The 21185-nt window shown below is 45.1% G+C and overlaps 1 protein-coding gene across 1 annotated transcript in view; it reads left to right on the top strand.

Annotated features, from left to right (window-relative positions):
• Nucleotides 1-1368: 1368 nt before the first annotated feature.
• Nucleotides 1369-21185, top strand: part of PATL1 (PAT1 homolog 1, processing body mRNA decay factor) — a 131099-nt gene continuing 111282 nt past the window's right edge. Inside the window, exons 1-4 of the mRNA XM_077250815.1 lie at nt 1369-1634; nt 5672-5762; nt 6690-6883; nt 20989-21066. Coding sequence (XP_077106930.1) covers nt 1620-1634; nt 5672-5762; nt 6690-6883; nt 20989-21066 — 378 coding nt within the window. The 5' untranslated portion in view covers nt 1369-1619. The remainder of the gene's footprint in view (nt 1635-5671; nt 5763-6689; nt 6884-20988; nt 21067-21185) is intronic.

The following is a 21185-nucleotide window of genomic DNA, read 5'->3' on the forward strand; positions in this document are numbered from 1 at the left end:
TGCAATAGATGAGGCTCCAAAAAATAGGCTAATACTAATCTGGCTGGGGCTGCAGGGCACAAGGCTGCAGAAAGGCTCCTCTATGTACTGCTATATAGTGTTTTTCCACAATCTAGCAGGATACGGATAGAAACCCACTAACAGGATAAATCAGAAAAAATGTGCAGCAGGCAGCACTAATTGACAAAAGGACAATGGCACAGTATGAGGCAGTGACGCACGCTGAGCTGACTACAACCAGCTGTGGCTACAGAACAGGCAACAGCGTGAGCTGCACTCACACAGAGACCTTGCAGACAGCCGTGAACAGCACTAAAAGGCCAAAAGAAGCTCCTCTATGTACTCCTATATAGTGTTTTTCCACAATCTAGCAGGATACGGATGGAAACCCACTAATAGGATAAATGAGAAAAAATGTGCAGCAGGCAGCACTAATTGAAAAAAAGGACAATGGAACGGTATGAGGCAGTGACGCACCCTGAGCTGACTACAACCAGCTGTGGCTGCAGAACAGGCGACAGCGTGAGCTGCACTCACACACAGACCTTACAGACAGCCGTGAACAGCGCTGCAAGGCAAAAAAAGCTTCTCACACAGCAGTTGCTAAACAATGAAGCAAATCGCTATCTCAAACTATCCCTCAGTCAGAACAGCAGCGTCCTGTCCCTAACTGAATTCACAGCAGAGTGAACCCAAAATGGCGGCAGCGGCATTTATAGTGCATCATGACATCATTTCAGCAGCCAATCACCGCCATGCCCTTACTTACATGCCTAGCATGCATAACAGGATGTGCCCACACTTCTTAGGATTCCTCATTGGCTGAATTAAATTAAACTGGCTCATTGCACTATGGGAACTTCCGATCCCGGTATTCGATATACTGAAAGTATCAGAACTCAGTATCGGAATTCCGATACCGCGAATATCGGCCGATACCCGATATTTGCAGTATCGGAATGCTCAACACTATTTATCACTCATGGTAATTCTGCTTCATGTCACCTGTCTTATCCATGTTTTTTTTTTCTATACTATGTTGTGCATAAATATGTGATTCTTCATAATTTATTTTAGTCTTTGCCTGATGAAGAGACCAGAGTAATTGCCAAAATTTTCCATCTGTTGTCTATTCCATTTGCACAACAGCATGTGAAATTGATTGTCCGGAGGGGGGGGGGAGGGGGTGGGGTGGGCGTGGTGCCGCCGAGTGCGGGGCGCGGGGAGCGCTGCTGCTGCTGTCACCAGAAGAGGGAAGGCTAATGCTGTGCCAGGATTATTTATGGCACCAGCAACTATTGCACAACAAACTTGTAATAACAGAGCATTGTCCGTAGTAATAAAGTTACAGCCTTTGAAGTTCCCAGCAAGGCAAGGCCCCGGATTACGTCAGACGCAGATCACCTGGCAACAGAGCGAGCACGCTGATCACGCGCCGGAGGACGTATTATAGCAGCGGACGCGAACGCCTTTCAGTACAGCCAATCAAAGGAGAAGGAGTCGGGAACGCGCTCGTGCCAGCAGCCAATCAGAAAAGAGAACTGGAAAGAGGAGGGAGCGCGTGAGCGCGCCTCGCAGAGAGAGGGGGAGGAGAGTGCGAGAGTAGGAAAGCGAAAGACATGCTACGGTTTCAGGTAAGAATGGAGACCTGGGGGTGTGGAGGTTCGTGTCCGGACTGAAGTGCTTGGCATGGGGCAACGGACCCGAGCCAGACAGAATGGTGGGTGAGGGGAAAGTTACAGTGTCCTCCCAGGGATGAGAAAGGGGTTTCATGTACTCTGATAGAGTCCCCAGCTCACCACTGTGATTGTGGGGGCTGGTCATATTGGCGTTCAGGAGATGGGCACTTCCATCTGCGCACGGGGGCATGTCTGCCTGCGCCGTGTCTCGTGGGGCACTTCGGTCTGCGCCGTGGCTCTGGGGGGGACACGTCTGCCTGGGCCGTGACTCCTGGGGGGACACTTCTGCTTGGGCCGTGGCTCCTGTGGGGGGGGGGGGGTACGTCTGCCTGGGCCGTGGCTCGGGGGGGGGGGGACACACGTCTGCCTGGGCCGTGGCTCGGGGGGGGGGGGACACACACACGTCTGCCTGGGCCGTGGCTCGAGGGGGAGACACACACGTCTGCCTGGGCCGTGGCAAGGGGGGGGGACACAAACATCTGCCTGGGCCGTGGCAAGGGCGGGGGACACACACGTCTGCCTGGGCCGTGGCAAGGGGGGGGGGACACACACGTCTGCCTGGGCCGTGGCAAGGGGGGGGGGACACACACGTCTGCCTGGGCCGTGGCAAGGGGGGGGGGACACACGTCTGCCTGGGCCGTGGCAAGGGGGGGGGGACACACGTCTGCCTGGGCCGTGGCAAGGGGGGGGGACACACGCGTCTGCCTGGGCCGTGGCACGGAGGGGGTGGGACACACACGTCTGCCTGGGCCGTGGCAAGGGGGGGGGACACACGCGTCTGCCTGGGCCGTGGCACGGAGGGGGGGGGACACGCGTCTGCCTGGGCCGTGGCACGGAGGGGGGGGGGACACGCGTCTGCCTGGGCCGTGGCACGGAGGGGGGGACACGCGTTTGCCTGGGCCGTGGCACGGAGGGGGGGGACACGCGTCTAATGGGCCGTGGCACGGAGGGGGGGGGGACACGCGTCTGCCTGGGCCGTGGCAAGGGGGGGGCGGACACGTCTGCCTGGGCCGTGGCAAGGGGGGGGACACACGTCTGCCTGGGCCGTGGCAAGGAGGGGGGGACACAGAATAGCCTATGTACATGCAAACTTCGCATACACATGGAATAATAACCACATCCTCACCCTGCTCCCGTTCCCCCGGTGCTCTGCTCCGGTCTCTGGTGCACGCAGTCTCAGCAGTGCACAGCCAACGTGATCAATAAACCTATTTACCGGAGGTCAAACATTTCTGTGTCGTGGATTTCCAACATGCATTGCAGGTCAGTTTGTTCAGCATAAAAAAAATAAAAAAATCACCATGGGGAAGAGATCTCTATAAATCCCGTCCACCTTGCTGGAACTGTAAGGCAATGCATTTTTTTTTTTTACAGCAAAAATATGTATTGTCAGAAACTTGCCAAAAATTAATTGTGGGAACTTTACCCTAAGGAGGTGATAACCTGCACACAACACATTGCTGGTGCATCTTAGGGCTCATTCACATGTCAATGATTCTCTCATACTACAAAAACGGTTCAAGTTTCATCAGTTTTTCTTTTTTTTTTTTTTTTTGTTGTTTTCCTTATTTAAATCAGAGTTTTACCAACCTGTTTGAATGAGCCCTTACTTTAGGCAGAAGCATTCACTCTAAAGGTACTGTCACACTCAGCGACGCTGCAGCGATATAGACAACGAGCCGATCGCTGCAGCGTCGCTGTTTAGGTCGCTGGGGAGATGTCACACAGACAGCTCTCTCCAGCGACCAACGATCAGGGGAACGACTTCGGCATCGTTGAAACTGTCTTCAACGATGCCGAAGTCCCCCCTGCAGCACCCTGGTAACCAGGGTAAATATCGGGTTACTAAGCGCAGGGCCGCGCTTAGTAACTCGATATTTACCCTGGTTACCATTGTAAAAGTAAAAAAAAAAAAACACTACATACTCACCTTCTGATGTCTGTCACGTCCCCCGGCGTCCACAGGGTTACGCGCTGCTGCTCAGAGCTTCCTGCACTGAATGTGTCAGCGCCGGCAGTAGCAGAGCACAGCGGTGACTTCACCGCTGTGCTCTGCTTTACTGCCGGCACTGACACATTCAGTGCAGGAAGTTCTCGGCAGCAGCGCTTAACCCTGTGGACGCTCCAGGACGTGACAGACATCAGAAGGTGAGTATGTAGTGTTTTTTTTTTTTTTTTTTTACTTTTACAATGGTAACCAGGGTAAATATCGGGTTACTAAGCGCGGCCCTGCACTTAGTAACCCGATGTTTACCCTGGTTACAAGTGAACACATCGCTGTATCGGCGTCACACACGCCGATACAGCGATGACAGCGGGTGATCAACCGACGAAATAAAGTTCTGGACTTCTAGCTCTGACCAGCGATATCACAGCGGGATCCAGATCGCTGCTGCGTGTCAAACACAACGAGATCGCTAACCAGGACGCTGCAACGTCACGGATCGTTGTCGTTCTCGCTGCAAAGTCACTTAGTGTGAAGGTACCTTTACACGTTCTTTGCTCACATGGTCTAGGAAATTTGGGAATCCATTCTCGAGGGAATCTGTGGGAGAGAATGTGCATGTAGCTGTTTCATAGACAAGTCTAGTAATACACTTCCATGGTCAGTCCATTACTGAGAAATCAGAGTTTGAATTAATGAGATGAGGCTGAACTATGGTGGATCTGAAGCCTGTGTCGCTCCAGCTCTATTCCCTGCCCGGCTCCGCCGCTTCCTGTTTGACTGACAACGCCTTTGCCTAAAGTCACACAGCATAGAGGCTGGTAGTCAAGCAGGAATAGGTGACGTGGGGAATAGAGCTGGAGAGGCAGATGATTCTGGTCTATAATAGCTGCAATTGCCTCAGTTAAAACACTAATTTCTCAGTAATGAAGGAACAGATTGAACATGTAAACATATTGCTGGACTCATCTTTGAAAGAACTACAAGCACTTATACATGGGGGGCGGGGTGTATGTTGCTGTTAGATTTCTTTTAACGTAGTTTTTCCACTTTAAAAACAAAAAAACGCCCACCAAACTTTATTCCTCCTCCCTGGTCTAGTGTTGAGTCTCTGCCACGCCGCACTGTGTCTGTTATTGTTTGCAGCACTGACATCGCATTGGAACCCAACAATGTGTAAAGGAAAGCAAGCCATTTAAATGCACAGTCAGTTATTGACCGTGGCATTTAAACGGTTAAACATCAGTAATCAAGGTAAGCTCCATGCGCTGCTGATAAATTCAGATGTTGACTGTGTAGCACAAATTTTGCCCAAAATAGATGGGGCTCAACTTCTGTGCTTGCTGAATACGCCCTAGTAGTGGGTCAGTAGCAAACAAGTTGGCTCGATCAGCCGTCTCCTGGAAACCTTGAGCGCCGCCACCTCAGTAAGAGCCACTGGCACTCCTGATCCGACTGAATAGAAACCCAGCCAGAAGCTCCAGTCAAAACATAGAAAAGCTCTCTGTAGTTGGCCAACTTCCGGCAGGTCTGGTTTTGACTCCACTGGCACTGGTTTTAACTCAAATGCTGTGTTCATCATTGAAATAGGGATCAGTTCAGGATTCAAAAGGGCCAGATCTATTTATTAAACTGAACCAAATGATCCAGTTAACCAAAAAGAGTTGGACTGCCCACCACTAACCAAGCACACAGACAAAGATAAAAATGTAAGCCATTTAGGGGTTGAGGAGCCTTGTCGCATGACTAAAGCCTTATTCAGATGTGAAGGATCTTTCTCATGTATAAAAAGGTTCCACAGTTGCCATCATTGTTTGGTCTGTATGTCAGCTTTCACTATCAGTTTCATCAGTGATTTTTCCATTAAAAAATAAACTGCAAAGCTTCCCCTGTCCATTATAATGTTAATCATGGATTTTCACAAACCCGTAGACTTGCATAGGTAATTTAGACTGTTCTTTGATGCTGAACGGTCCGGTTAGGAGGCAGGTGCTAGAATACACTCACTTGCGCCATGCAGTTAACTGAACCATATTTTCTCTTTTAGTCTCTCGAGGATGGTGATGGCTTTCCTGACCTTGAGGAGGATGAGGACATTGACCAGTTTAATGATGATACATTTGGAGCTGGAGCAATTGGTGAGTTGGATCTGTCTACACATTTTGCTCCTTCCTCATTGAGAGGATTGGTTATACAAGCAATAGGTATTCAGTACAAGTAGAATGTCATCTACTAAATCAGTATAGTGTCTCTTATTTCAGGTTTTTGGTACAATATTTGTACCCTCCCATTAATGAGAAACTCCATTTTAGTTATTCATTAGTGACTGTGTCCTCCCAAAACCTAAAAAAAATGTCCGTATTAGTAAATATGCTAGTAATGGTGATAAATATAACAGTGACAAGTCTGGGGTCTCAAAATAAGAAACAAATGTGTGCCTAAATAGGTTTGTTGGGTGAATTACTGTTATTGTTAATGTATAGGAAATATCAGGACTTGAGTTAAAATATCCTTCCAGGCGTACCCTCGCCTGGATCCGTCATTGGGCTCGGAGAGGTGCAACTGCATACTGGTCTATAGAATTATCGAGGCAACCTTATGATGCTGCGCTTCGTATGGTCGCCTCCGCAGTTTCCCCTCCCAGTCTGCTGTCACCATGCTACAATACAGTGTGACGCACTACAGTTCAGAAAACCTGGTTATGCAGACTTGAATGAATGGCCACCCATTTGACTCTTCCCCTGTCTTGTATCCCTTTGCAGGAATAATGCATTCCTTTTTGAAGCTTCTGTAGGTGATGGATGCTAGATTATTTGATTACCACTGTTCCTTCATTTTAAGAAGTTGATGTCTTCTTGGGACAACAAACTTTAAATGTTCTCTGTTGTTTCAATGAGCTTGGGTTCTTCTGATGGCCGATGCATTGTGAAGCAAAATTCCTTTGTTTGAGTCTGAAAAAGACTCAGTAGCCAGCCAATAGATGTGTTGCTTTTAATGCTCTGTTCACTATTTTAGTGCCAAGACATCTACTTAATGAGCCTACTCGATTGCTCTTTTCTTTGCAGATGATGACTGGCGGGAGGAACATGAACGTCTGGCAGAGATAGAGGAGAAGATCCCTTCTTCTCAACTTTTGGCCAGAAGTATATCTCCCATTAATGACCCACTGGAAGAGCAACAAGAAGAGCTAGAGCACAGTCTTAATCAGCTTGTGAAGGAGATAGAAGAACCATCCCTCCCTCGTGGGACACGGACTCCGGTAATTAATAGGATTTCCCTCTGACAAAAATGGAAAAGCTAAACAATCATGTGAAGATTAACTGCATTGATTTGAGTGTCGGTAAACCCATTTTTTTTGTTGTTGTGTTATTGGGAGAAATTGATATCTTGAGTAGCCTGCTGCCACTGTGAGGCTAACCCCAAATAGTGTTTCCTTTGCCAGCTACACCCCTCCTGCAGCACTATATTTTTAACTTGTCAGTAGGAAGGAGACACTTCTGCCATCTTACAGGACACTTTTTTTTTATATATATATATTTCATTGTAATTTTTTTTTTTCTCCCTCCATATGGAAGATGGGGAACACAAGGTGTCCTTGTTGTCTGCCTTCCTGTGCAGGAGTGCTAGCGTCAGTGTGCTGTGACCATGCAGAACCCCCGCTTTGATGCGGGCTCCGGCGGTGAGCCCGCATCACAGCCGGGACATGTCGGCTGTTTTGTACAGCTGACATGTGCCCGCAAATAGCGGCGGGTGGAAACTCTGACAGCGGCACTTAACTAGCGCTTCCGGCCATCGGGCCGGAAATGCGCGCATCGCTGACCCCCGTCACGTAATCGGGGATCAGCGATGCGTCGGCGTGACAACCAGAGGTCTACTGAAGACCTCAATGGTTGTTGATGTCAGACTGCTGTGAGCGCCACTCTGTGGTCGGTGCTCATAGCAATGCAGCAATTCTACTACAGAATCTACAGATCTGAGCATCGGTCCTATGTAGCAGTCGATCAGGCTGTGCCAGCTTCTAGCCTCCCGAGGCTGTTGAAGCATGGCAAAAGTAAAAAAAAAAAAAATATATATATATAATCACACCCCCCCCCTTTTTCGCCCCTTTCAAAATAAAACAATAAAAAAAAAAACCTAAACATATTTGGTATCGCCACCTTCAGAATCACCCGATCTATATATAAAAAAAAGGATTAACCTGATCGCTAAACTGCGTAGCGAGAAAAAAATTTAAAACGCCAGAATTACATTTTTTTTGGTTGCTTGCTACATTGGTTATATTAAAATGCAACAACGGGTGATCAAAATAACATCTGCACCAAACTGGTACCATTAAAATCGTCAGCTCGGCACGCAAAAAATAAGCCCTCACCCGACCCCAGATCACGAAAATGGAGACGCTACGGGTATTGGAAAATTGCACAACTGTTTTTTTTTTGTTTGTTTGTTTTTTTTAGCAAAGTCCGGAATTTTTTTTTTACCATTTAGATAAAAAATAACCTAGACATGTTTGGTGTCTATGAACTCGTAATGACCTGCAGAATCATAATGGCAGTTTTAGCATTTAGTGTACCTAGCAAAAAAGCCAAACAAAAAACAAGTGTGGGATTACACTTTTTTTGCAATTTCACCACACTTGGAATTTTTTTCCCGCTTTCTAGTACACAAAATGGTAAAACCAATGATGTTGTTCAAAAGTACAACTCGTCCCGCAAAAAATAAGCCATCACATGGCCATATTGACGGAAAAATAAAAAAGTTATGGCTCTGGGAAGAAGGGGAGACAAAAACGCAAAACCGAAAAAAGCTGAGGTAATTAAGGGGTTAAAGAAGGCAGATAAAAACAGCAGAATTTACCTGTCCACCATGCCAGGGGTGCCCCAGATTCGAACATACTTTCCATCAGTGCTCTGTTTCATAAACAGAACGATCATAGAAAGACCGGCACTCTAGTTACATACAAAACATGTCATTAATATTGTTTTTTAATTGATGATCTGATGGAATAAACCTTGAAAAACTGCCTTTCTTTTTATCATTGTTTATAAATGGTATGCCATCCCTTGTCACGAGCCGTGTGCCGACTGGATTTATTTATGCTCTTACGGAAGACCTTTCTGGTCTAAACTGGGAGCTCAGGAGAATAGAATTTAAGGAAGGTGAGGATCCAAATCCTTCTGTCTCCCGCATCCCGAAGCTTAGTAATGCCTAGACCTGGGTCATCTCTTGGCAGCAGAATCCTCCATCACAGCCACCACTGACTCCTGCCAGCCACTTTTCTCTTTCAAGTACATACTGGATGTGTGTAAATATGTACAATCGGTACCATATGCAATCAGTGCCATATACAGCTGTCAGTATATATTGTAGCATTTAAGAGGCATATAACCAAAAACTACCTAGAACCATTATTGTACCCAAACAAAATCGGGACCCTGCAGCCCCATGACCAATTCATGAGCATCCCCCTAGTGTATACTGGTACGGTTCCGGTGTTAATAAAAGAAACAACCTATACAAGGTCAGGCACCATCATGTGCCAATTTTTGAGACAACTTCATGGAATGATCTCACCCGAATGTTGGAGAGAATCCTCCTGTCTCTCAACGGGTAAGAATGCCTCTGCTGCGGATAGCGTCTCCCGACGCGTTTCGTCCGTTATGGACTCATCAGGGGAGTATAATAAGCTGTGGCTGCGGTTTTTGGTTATATGCCTCTTAAATGCTACAATATATACTGACAGCTGTATATGGCACTGATTGCATATGGTACCGATTGTACATATTTACACACATCCAGTATGTACTTAGTTTCAATTATGGTTTGAATAGCAAACATTGCTCTATGGTTTAACACAAATGATGTGGTTGTAAGGCCAAAACAGGAGAATTATAGGGTGACTAATTGACCTTTGGAACTACGTTTTTTCTGATTAGTACATCGTGGAACAGGTGTATCATACATCAGGATACACTCCTTTGATTATGCAAAGCCTTATATATACATCCAGCTAGTATAACACAGGTTATTATTACAACCATACAATAGTTGTTCATACCTGGGGCTAGCTGTATTGGCTCTGTCAGCAATAATTTTTTGTTGTGAATTTTCTGTTTGTTGGTTTGTTTTCCCCATCTGTGTTGGGTAGGGTCACATTGGCACTAGGGTTTCCCCTCCCTTTTTTCTTTTTTCCTTGTTTATTGGTATTTATTCATTTTAACATATAGACCTAATAAAGGTTACGTTTTATCCAATCGCTCTATATTATTATTATTCTCTTGGATTTGTACCCAGCTAGCTTATATAGCCTGCCACAATGTGATTCTGCTGAAGGTGTCCAGGGCTGACATCGTGGTACTCCTGTGATGCGCCGCCGTAAAGCTCCATAAAGTACCATGATTTTTCTGATGTGCTGCAGTACTGTGGTATTACTGTATGTACTACAAGCGATTAAACAACCACAGGTTCAAGTCCCCTAAAGGAACTAAAAAACATGTGCAAAAAATGTAAAGGTTCAAATTGAGCCAATGGGTAAGCCTTCACTAACTGCCTCGAAGGAAAGACTAAAGTCCTATAATCATAAGCATTAGCCTTGGCACAATAATTGGCTAGAAGAATACGGTATGTTGACATAAATGATGGTTTTATTACTCCAACAGGTAAGTATAGATATAGAATCCAATGTTTCGACCTGAAAGGTCTTTTTCAGGGCAATCTGTGGAGAGTAGTCACTGCTGCACAGTGATGCAGATGTAGTTGCACTGTGATCAGTCAGTAATAAAACCCTCTTTTATTTCAGCGTATTCTTCTTGCCATTTATTGTGCTGAAGCTAATGCTGATGATTAAAGGTTCAAATTGCAGTCTCTTGTTCCTGTTAGCAATAAAGTAAAGAGAAAATTTATACACTCATTACCGTGTGCATAAAACTCTGGTCTGTCAAAATATAAAATTAACTTGATTGTAAAAACTATAAAGAGAAAAGTAATTAAAACTGCATATATTTTTTTTTGCTCACCTCCCTTTAAAAAATGCAATAAAAGCGATCAAAATGTTGTATGTACCCAAAATTTGTATCAATAGAAGCACACTAAAAACAAGCTCAGAGTTCCATCTATAGAAAAATGTTATGGGTCTTGGAAATGGTGACACAAAGCAAAACTTTTTTTTCATCAAATTCAGATTTATTTTTTTTCCACCACTTAAATAGAATGGGAAAAAATCCAAAGGGAGTTTTGTTTTCGCCATAAATTAACTTACCTGGAGATTTAAGTTTTCATATTACAATTATGGTGCTTAAACCCTCTAGGTTCAAGCAACATATTGTAATCCGATTTCTTATATTTTATTCTTCTTCTTCTCCGCGTTTTCCGCGATTAATGCGGCCCGAACCGCTCGGCGCAGAGACCCCGTTCAGGTGGCGTTTCGAAGCCCTAGGTGGGGACAGGTGTGCCATGTATTTTTGGAGTCGATCCGATTTGTAGTTTTTTTAAAAAAAATCGCATTTAAAAAAAAATAAAATTCCCATAGGAATCAATGGCGTCCTTTCCATGACCCCCAACTTGACCTTCCAAAGATGGCAGCTATGCAAATGTACGGTGTCCATTTTAGGACATGATCATTTATCAAAGTCAAACATCAGAATAAAGTGACTACGACACCCTCCGGTCCCGTGTGTGAAAAGTAAGTGCCCCCCCTCCCTCGGTCCCGTGTGTGAAAAGAAAGTGCAGCCCCCCCCCCCCCTGGTCCGTGTGTGAAAAGTAAGTGCCCCCCCTCCCTCGGTCCCGTGTGTGAAAAGAAAGTGCAGCCCCCCCCCCGGTCCCGTGTGTGAAAAGTAAGTGCCCCCCCCCCCGGTCCCGTGTGTGAAAAGTAAGTGCCCCCCCCTCCCTCGGTCCCGTGTGTAAAAAGAAAGTGCAAAAAGGAGGCGTGTGATGCAGGGAGAGACGCTGGCCAATGAACGCTTTCCTCACTAGACTGAGGAGAGCGCTCACTGGCTGCCGTCTGTCCCCCTGCATGGCGCTTCCCAATGGTGAGTGCTCACCTACAGTCAGGGGCCCCAGGGCACAGCACATAGAGACAGCAGTGGAGGAACAGCAGGACTTACAATGTGCCTTCTGCTTCCTCCACTGTTCTAATCGGAGCAGGCTGCAGCGTCTCCTCACAGAGAAGAGATGGGGGAGGAGCTCACTGCACGGGACAGCATGGCAGCACCAGGGGGCTGATATCAGTCCTGTCTGCTCTGTGCCCCATCCCCCACAGTAGTGGGTTCTGCAGCCCTCTCCAGCTGAACTATGTGACTTCATCTAGGGCTCCTCTGATCACCTGATATCACAGATTAGTATGTGTGTATGTATATGCTTGTATGTGTATGTATGTATGTGTGTGGTGTGTGTATCTGTGTATGTATCTACGGTATATGTGTGTATGTATGGTATATTTGTATGGCTGTGTGTATGCATGTACAGTATGTGTATGTACAGTATATGTATGTGTATCTGTGTATGTGCAATAAATTTGTATGTATATATGGTATGTGTTTATGTGCATGTACATACAGTATGTGTATGTATGTGTGTGCGGTATGTTTATACTATGTGTATATACTGTGTATGTACGGTATATGTGTGTATCTGTATGTACGGTATATGTGTTTATCTGTGTGTATTAACGGTGTATCTATGTACGGTATGTGTATGTATGTACGGTATACTGTATTTATGTGTATTTGTGTGTATGTATGGTATATGTATGTACGGTATGTGTATATAACTGTATGTACAGTGTGTGTATGTACAGTACGTGTATGTGTATATGTATGTATGGTATGTGTGTATGTATGTACGGTATATGTATGTGTATCTGTGTATGTATGGTATATGTATGTACGGTATGTGTATAAAATGTGTATATAACACAGCCCACATAATATATAGCACAGCCCACGCAGTATATAACACAGGCCACGCAGTATATAACAGTGGCCACGCAGTATATAACACAGCGCATGTAGTATATAGCAGCCACGCAGTATATAACACTGCCCTTGTAATATATAGCACAGCCCACGCAGTATATAGCACAGCCCACGCAGTATATAGCACAGCCCACGCAGTATATAGCACAGCCCACGCAGTATATAGCACAGCCCACGCAGTATATAGCACAGCCCACGCAGTATATAGCACAGCCCACGCAGTATATAGCACAGCCCACGCAGTATATAGCACAGCCCACGCAGTATATAGCACAGCCCACGCAGTATATAGCACAGCCCACGCAGTATATAGCACAGCCCACGCAGTATATAGCACAGCCCACGCAGTATATAGCACAGCCCACGCAGTATATAACACTGGCCATGTAGTATATAGCAGTGTGGGCATCATATCCATGTTAAAAAAAAAAATAATTAAAATAAAAAATAGTTATATACTCACCTCCGGCGTCCAGCGAAGCTGTCACGATGCACGCGCTGCTGCCGCCAGCTTCCGTTCCCAGAGATGCATTGCGAAATTACCCAGATGACTTAGCGTTCTTGCGAGACCGCTAAGTCTTCTGGGTAATTTCACAATGCATCCTGGGAACGGAAGCTGGCGGCAGCCGCGTGCACATTGGCGGATGACGGAAGGTGAGGATAGCAGGGCTTTTGTTTTTTTTATTATTTTTAACATTAGATCTTTTTACTATTTCTGTGTGATGTGCAATATGTTAGTATTTGGGGCCCCACTTTGCCTAAAACCGGCCCTGCCTTGAAGGTAAGACGATATGTCTAATCTTTCTCTGGCTGTGTCAATGGCAGACACAACTGTGTACCCTTTCCACGTACAAACCATTTTGTGGCTATCATCGGGACGGCAGTGCAGTGGCCATAATCCTTATATAAGCAGAGCAGCCCATTTCACAGTGACCTCTGTCCATCTGATAACTGGGTTACATGAAAGTGATGTCAGACTTCTCCAGCCATCCACCACTCTTGGACATAATGCTCACATTCATTGAGGGCTGCTTTTCCACCAGAACTAATGGTTACTACATTTACAGGGTTTGTCCCCTTTCCGAAAAGTATTTCCTATCAGTTATGTCAATATAAAACAAAAAAGCCTGTTCTTTACCTTCCCCAGTTCCAGCACGGAGCCTTGACTGCTGTCCCCAGTGTCTGTTGTTGTCTGCAGTTCTGAAGTCTCGTCAATGTAGGTGGCACGAGCTTCTGAGCTCACTGATCATGAGCGTGCCTTCCACATCGACAGAGCTGCTGAGCTCCTTTGTCTACAGCGCTGTTGAGTTGATGTATCTGGCCTTAATACCATGAAAGGTTTCTGCATTTTGTCATTTTGGTAACGATGTAAAAACTAGTCTGCTCTCTTAGGCCATGTGCACACGTCAGGATTTTTTGCGTTTTTTCCGCTATAAAACCGCGATAAAAAACGCGAAAAAAACGCTAACATATGCCTCCTATTATTTACCGTGTATTCCGCATTTTTTGTGCAAATGTTGCGATTTTTTTCCGCGAAAAAATCGCATCGCGGAAAAAAAAGCGACATGTTCATTAAAAATGCGGAATTGCGGGGATTCCGCACACCTAGGAGTCCATTGATCTGCTTACTTCCCGCACGGGGCTGTGCACACCATGCGGGAAGTAAGCAGATTATGTGCGGTTGGTACCCAGGGTGGAGGAGAGGAGACTCTCCTCCACGCACTGGGCACCATATAATTGGCCAAAAATAAAAGAATTAAAATAAAAAATAGTCCTATACTCACCTTCGATGTCCCCCGCAGTGTTCCCGCCTCACCGCTGCATGCTGCCGCTTCGGTTCTCATAGCTGGTGTGCGGTGAAGGACCTGTGATGACGTCACTGTCTTGTGATTGGTCGTGAGCGGTCATGTGACCGCTCACATGACCGCGACGTCATGGAAGGTCCTGCGCGCACACACCAGCTATAGGAAGAGGAACGGACGCCGCTGAGGAGATCGTCTGGGTGAGTATAAGCATTTTTTTTATTATTTTTAAACATTCTATCTTTTACTATTGATGCTGCATCTATAGTAAAAAGTTGGTCACACTTGTCAAACACTATGTTTGACAAGTGTGACCAACCTGTCAAGTCAGTTTTCCAAGCGATGCTACAGATCGCTTGGAAAACTCTAGCATTCTGCAAGCTAATTACGCTTGCAGAATGCTAAAAAAAACGCGAAAAAAACGCAAAAAAAAAAATGCAGATTTCTTGCAGAAAATTTCCGGTTTTCTTCAGGAAATTTCTGCAAGAAATCCGGACGTGTGCACATACCCTTAATTATAGGAGGCAACACTGGAAACATGGCAGCATTGGATACTGTTCTTTTTTTGCACAGTGGACTAAGTGGCAATATTTTCTGCAAGTTTGTGTCTCCTGGACCTATTTTTGTATCTTGCTATCATGGTGAAAGGTGCTGATCCTCCTCATTTCAGGGGCTCAAAACTAATTGGACAAATTAACTTTACCATAAATATAATGTTAATTCTGAATATGTTGTATGATGTATCCACAGTTTCCCTCAAGTACTGACAATTTAAAAAACAAACTCTCCTAACCTCGTGCCCCCCTGATGCATTGGTCCTGTTTTGGTATACTGAGGCTATATACTGCAGTTCCAATATAGTATGATGCACAGACTCAGTGGTGGTAGAGGGATCCGATGCTCCTTTTCAGTCATTGCATTCAATGGTATCTGGATCCTGAGAGTGCACATACTGGTAAAATTGAAATGCCAAGCCACACTTTAACCAGGTGTGCTCTAGATGAATTTCTTGAGTGTAGCTTCCAAAATATGGTCACTAGTAGAGGCTTCTGCTATTTTAGAACCTTAGAGGCTCTTCAAATGCTACTTGGCGTCTGATACCTGGAGCACTCCCGATAATCCGCTGTTCAGCGCCACAGCTGCATGTGTCGCGGCTGTGTGTCAGTCACAACACATGCATGGAGAGCCTGTTTGTTGGGCTCTCCACACGGTGAACAGTATAAAATAAAAACAATTCCTGAATTGCTTTTGTTTGGTAATTCTGTCTCCCAAAAATTGGAATAGAAAGTAATCAAACGTTGTGACCAAGATTGTATCAATAAAAATGTCAACTAGTCCCACAAAAAAAGAAGCCCTCATATGACTGCAGAAATATGGAAAAATCTTAGCTCCCAATTACGGCAATAGACATTTAATTTTTTAACAAAAACAAAACCCTCTTTTATTGTGACAGCAGCCAAACATAAAAAAAATATAAATCTGGTATTGCTGTAATCGCACCAACCCGAAGAATAAAGTTGCCTAATCACATATACAGCACAAGGAACGTCGTAAAAAATAAAGGCTATTCTTGACCTGTTGATTTTGTTCATTCTACCTCCCAAAGATCGCAGTAAGTCTCAGCTCACATTTATCCTGCACTCTACACTGAGCGCTTACACCTGAGTTTCCATGTAAGTCTCTGAAATAGGTGATTCAGACAGAAACCCTAATGGAAGATTCCCTCTAATGAGGCAGGTGGAGGCACTGTGGACTTTGTCTGACATATGATCCGGCGGTGTCTGTCTTTTTCAGCGTTCGTAAAAGTGAGGTCGGTAGTTTTGTGCATCTCTGAAAAGGAGACTGTTGAACAGAGGCTAGACGGAGGCCAGATTACCTCTGCTGCATTATGATAATGAATGGATCCCTCTGGGGTTTTGTCTGAATCGGGTGATTTGGAGATTTAGATGGAAACTCTGTAAGTGCTCAGCGTAGAGCGCAGGATAAATTTGATCTTAAATCTTCCCAACAAAAGCTTAAACTCAATCTGCTAAAGTCCCTGCTCTGTTCTGTCAATGGAATTATAGGGAGTTTCCACGTTACTGATAATACACAGGTTCAGGAAAAGTGAAATGGCTCCTCACCCCAATCCCCCCCCCCCCCTTCTAAGCCCCACAGTGTGCCTAAACCACATTCCACAGTGCTTTAATTCCTGTGAAGCACCTAAAGGGTTAATGAACTTCTTGAATGCGGTTTTGAGCACTTTGAGGGGTGCAGTTTTTACAAGTGTAGCTTTTCGAGTTTTTTTTTTTTTTTTTATCACATAGGCCCTTCAAAGTGACTTTAAATGGATTGTAGCTCCTAAAGAAAAATTGATTTGATAAATTTTGTTGGTTAAAACTAAAACAATAAACTTTTAAAACCTTCTAACTTCCTAACAAAAAAAAAAAAAGTTTGAAAAAAATCATTGATGTAAAGTATATGTGGTTATTATCTATTTTGTGTGGTAGAAGTATTTGGTTTAATCTAAAAATTCAGCGTTTTGAAAATTGTGCAATTTTTATCACATTTTTGATATTTTCATAAATAAAAATCACATAGACCAAAATTTACCACAAACATTAAGTGCAATGTGTCATGAAAAACCATTCTCCGAATCACTGGGATATATTAATGCATTCCAGAGTTATTACCTCATAAAGTGATACTGGCAAAATTGTAAAATTTGGCCTGGTGAAGAAAGTGAAAACAGGATCATAAAGTGAAGATTTTCCATTTTTCTACAGAGCCTCCTCATTTCAGGGGCTCAAAAGTAATTGGACAAATTAACTTTATCATAAATATAATGTTGATTCTGAATACCTTGTAGAGAATGGGGCTGGGTGAGGGCCTATTTTTTGCGCACCGAGCTGTCGTTTTTATTGATACCATTTTGGTGTATATAAGATCTTCTATTTGCCCGTTATTGAATTTTATTGCAATGTAGCGGCAACCAAAAAAACGTAATTCTGGCATTTTGATTTTTTTTTTCGTTATGCCATTTACTGATCAGGTTAATTTTTTTATATATATATATATATATATATATATATATATATATATATATATATATATATATATATATATATATATATATATATTCATAATCGTGCAATTCTGAATGCGGCGATACCAAATATGCGTATGTTTTGTTTTATTTTATTTTTTTTTTTATTTTGAATGCCTCGAAAGGTGGGAGATATATAGATATATATATATATATATATATATATATATATATATATATATACATACATACATACATACATACATACATACATACATACATACATACATACATACATACATACATACATACATTTTTTTTTTTTCCGAGTATAAGCCGACCCGAGTATAAGCAGACCCCCCTAATTTTGCCACAAAAAACTGGGAAAACTTATTGACTCGAGTATAAGCCTAGGGTGGAAAATGCAGCAGCTACCGGTGAATTTCAAAAATAAAAATAGATGCTCCATACCGTTCATTATGGCCCCATAGCTGTGCCATATAGTGCTCTGCACCATTCATTATTGCCCCATAGCTGTACCATAGAAGGCTGTGCCATATAGTGCTCTGCACCGTTCATAATTGCCCCATAGCGCTCTGCACCGTTCATAATTGCCCCATAGCGCTCTGCACCGTTCATAATTGCCCCATAGCGCTCTGCACTGTTCATAATTGCCCCATAGCTGTGCCATATAGTGCTCTGCACCGTTCATAATTGCCCCATAGCTGTGCCATAGAAAGCTGTGCACCATTCATTACTGCCCCATAGCTGTGCCATATAGTGCTCTGCACCATTCATTATTGCCCCATAGCTGTGCCATATAGTGCTCTGCACCGTTCATTATTGCCCCATAGCTGTGCCATATAGTGCTCTGCACCATTCATTACTGCCCCATAGCTGTGCCATATAGTGCTCTGCCCCGTTTATTATTGCCCCATAGCTGTGCCATATAGTGCTCTGCACCGTTCATTATTGCCCCATAGCTGTGCCATATAGTGCTCTGCACCGTTCATTACTGCCCCATAGCTGTGCCATATAGTGCTCTGCACCGTTTATTATTGCCCCATAGCTGTGCCATATAGTGCTCTGCACCGTTTATTATTGCCCCATAGCTGTGCCATATAGTGCTCTGCACCATTATTGCCCCATAGCTGTGCCATATAGTGCTCTGCACCGTTCATTATTGCCCCATAGCTGTGCCATATAGTGCTCTGCACCGTTCATTATTGCCCCATAGCTGTGCCATATAGTGCTCTGCACCGTTCATTATTGCCCCATAGCTGTGCCATATAGTGCTCTGCACCGTTCATTACTGCCCCATAGCTGTGACATATAGGGCTCTGCACCGTTCATTACTGCCCCATAGCTGTGACATATAGGGCTCTGCACCGTTGCCCCATAGCTGTACCATAGAAAGCTGTGCTGCTGCAATAAAAATAATAAACCACATACTCACCTCTCTTGCTAGCAGCTCCTCGGCGCCATCTTCCCGGCGTCTCCCTGCACTGACTGATCAGGCAGAGGGCGGCGCGCACACTATATGCGTCATCGCGCCCTCTGACCTGCACAGTCAGTGCGGAGAGAGAGACGCCGGGAAGATGGAGCGGCGCCCGGCGTGTGGAACGCGGACAGGTGAATATGTAATACTTACCTGCTCCCGGCGTCCCGCTCCTTCCCCCGGACAGCTGGTCTTCGGTGCCGCATCCTCTTCCTCTGTCAGCGGTCACCGGCACCGCTGATTAGAGAAATGAATTATGCGGCTCCGCCCCTATGGGAGTGGAGTCCATAGTAATTTCTCTAATGAGCGGTCCCACGTGACCGCTGAACAGGGGAAGAGCTGCGGCACCCGGAGACCGTGGGACAGGCAGGGGGAGCGCCAGGAGCCCCGGAAGCAGGTAAGTATGCCTCAGCGCCCTCTCCCCCTCACCCGCCGACCGTGACTCGAGTATAAGCCGAGAGGGGCACTTTCAGCCTGAAAATCTCGGCTTATACTCGAGTATATACGGTGTATATATATGTGTGTGTATGTATGTATGTATATGTATATATATATATATATTTTTTTTTATTTTAACAGGTTAACAGCAGCGGGTGGATCGCGATTCCACCCCTGGCTGTTAGAGGCGCCTGTCAGCTGTTAAATTATTCAAAAGTTGTTATCCCTATATGCAAATATAAGGAAAACCGTATAGACTGCAGACTAAGCACTGACAAACCTGGGTGTCACAGTAGCACGATAAGCTCAACAAAAGGATGAAGCTACTGAATCGGAACTGGCAGCATGCAAATGAGGCTAAAGGCCCCGTCTCACATAGCGAGATCGCTAGCGAGATCGCTGCTGAGTCACAAGTTTTGTGACGCAACAGCGACTTCCATAGCGATCTCGCTATGTGTGACACGTACCAGCGATCAGGCCCCTGCTGCGAGATCGCTGGTCGTGTCAGAATGGCCTGGACCTTTTTTTGGTCGTTGAGGTCCCGCTGACATCGCTGAATCGGTGTGTGTGACACCGATCCAGCGATGTCTTCACTGGTAACCAGGGTAAACATCGGGTTACTAAGCGCAGGGCCGCGCTTAGTAACCCGATGTTTACCCTGGTTACCAAAAAAAACAAACAGTACATACTCGCCTTTCGGTGTCCCTTGCCGTCTGCTTCCTGCTCTCACTGACTCCCGGCCGTACAGTGAGAAGTGAGAGCGCAGCAGTGACGTCACCGCTGCGCTCTGCTCTCACTGTACGGCGGCTCAGTCAGAGCAGGAAGCAGACGGCAAGGGACACCGAAAGGCGAGTATGTACTGTTTGTTTTTTTTGGTAACCAGGGTAAACATCGGGTTACTAAGCGCGGCCCTGCGCTTAGTAACCCGATGTTTACCCTGGTTACCCGGGTGCTGCAGGGGGACTTCGGCATCGTTGAAGACAGTTTCAACGATGCCGAAGTCGTTCCCCTGATCGTTGGTCGCTGGAGAGAGCGGTCTGTGTGACAGCTCCCCAGCGACCACACAGCGACTTACCAACGATCACGGCCAGGTCATATCGCTGGTCGTGATCGTTGGTAAATCGCTATGTGTGACGGGGCCTTAAAGAACAATTTGTAAATCTGAAACCTCTGGCCCTCTACTCCACACCCAGCACCACCGCCTTTTGTTATATGACTTCAGGCAAAGGAGCCATCAGACAAGAAAGGAGGCGGAGCTTGGTGAGGAATAGAACTGGAGCGACAGAGGCTTCAGACAAATAGCTCTTCACTCATTTGCATATCATACCAAGCACAGATTTCTCAGTAACTGAGGAATAGACTGTCAAAACCGGCCTGCAAATAGTTTGAGGAAATCCTGCTGACAAATTTCCTTTTAAGAGGCGCACATCTTACTCCAGTGGGCCTTTGTTCAAGAGTGGCAAACAAAACGCCAATCTTGGTGACTCTGCCCCTCAGTTTTTATAGTCAATAATGCTCGGGAGTGGCTGGTAGGCGTTGATCCCTATTATCAAGGTAAACTGTGTTTTGTTACGTTCACCAGTACAATGTGCATATTTTTAATAGGTAATTTTCCTTTATATTTTCAAGCTATCTTCTGGGATAAACTCAAGTATATGGGAATCTTCTTCAGGCCTGCGGCCAATCAGAGGACCCTTGCTTACAGAGGTAAGCTGGGGGTCATAGTCTACATTGCTTTATTTGCATCTTAAATGCTCTGCCTGTTGTCATAGATCCAACAATGAACATATTTTTACATAATTGTAATGTTATAAAATATATATTGA

Source organism: Ranitomeya variabilis, chromosome 4, assembly GCF_051348905.1.
Source record: "Ranitomeya variabilis isolate aRanVar5 chromosome 4, aRanVar5.hap1, whole genome shotgun sequence".
Lineage (NCBI taxonomy): Eukaryota > Metazoa > Chordata > Amphibia > Anura > Dendrobatidae > Ranitomeya > Ranitomeya variabilis.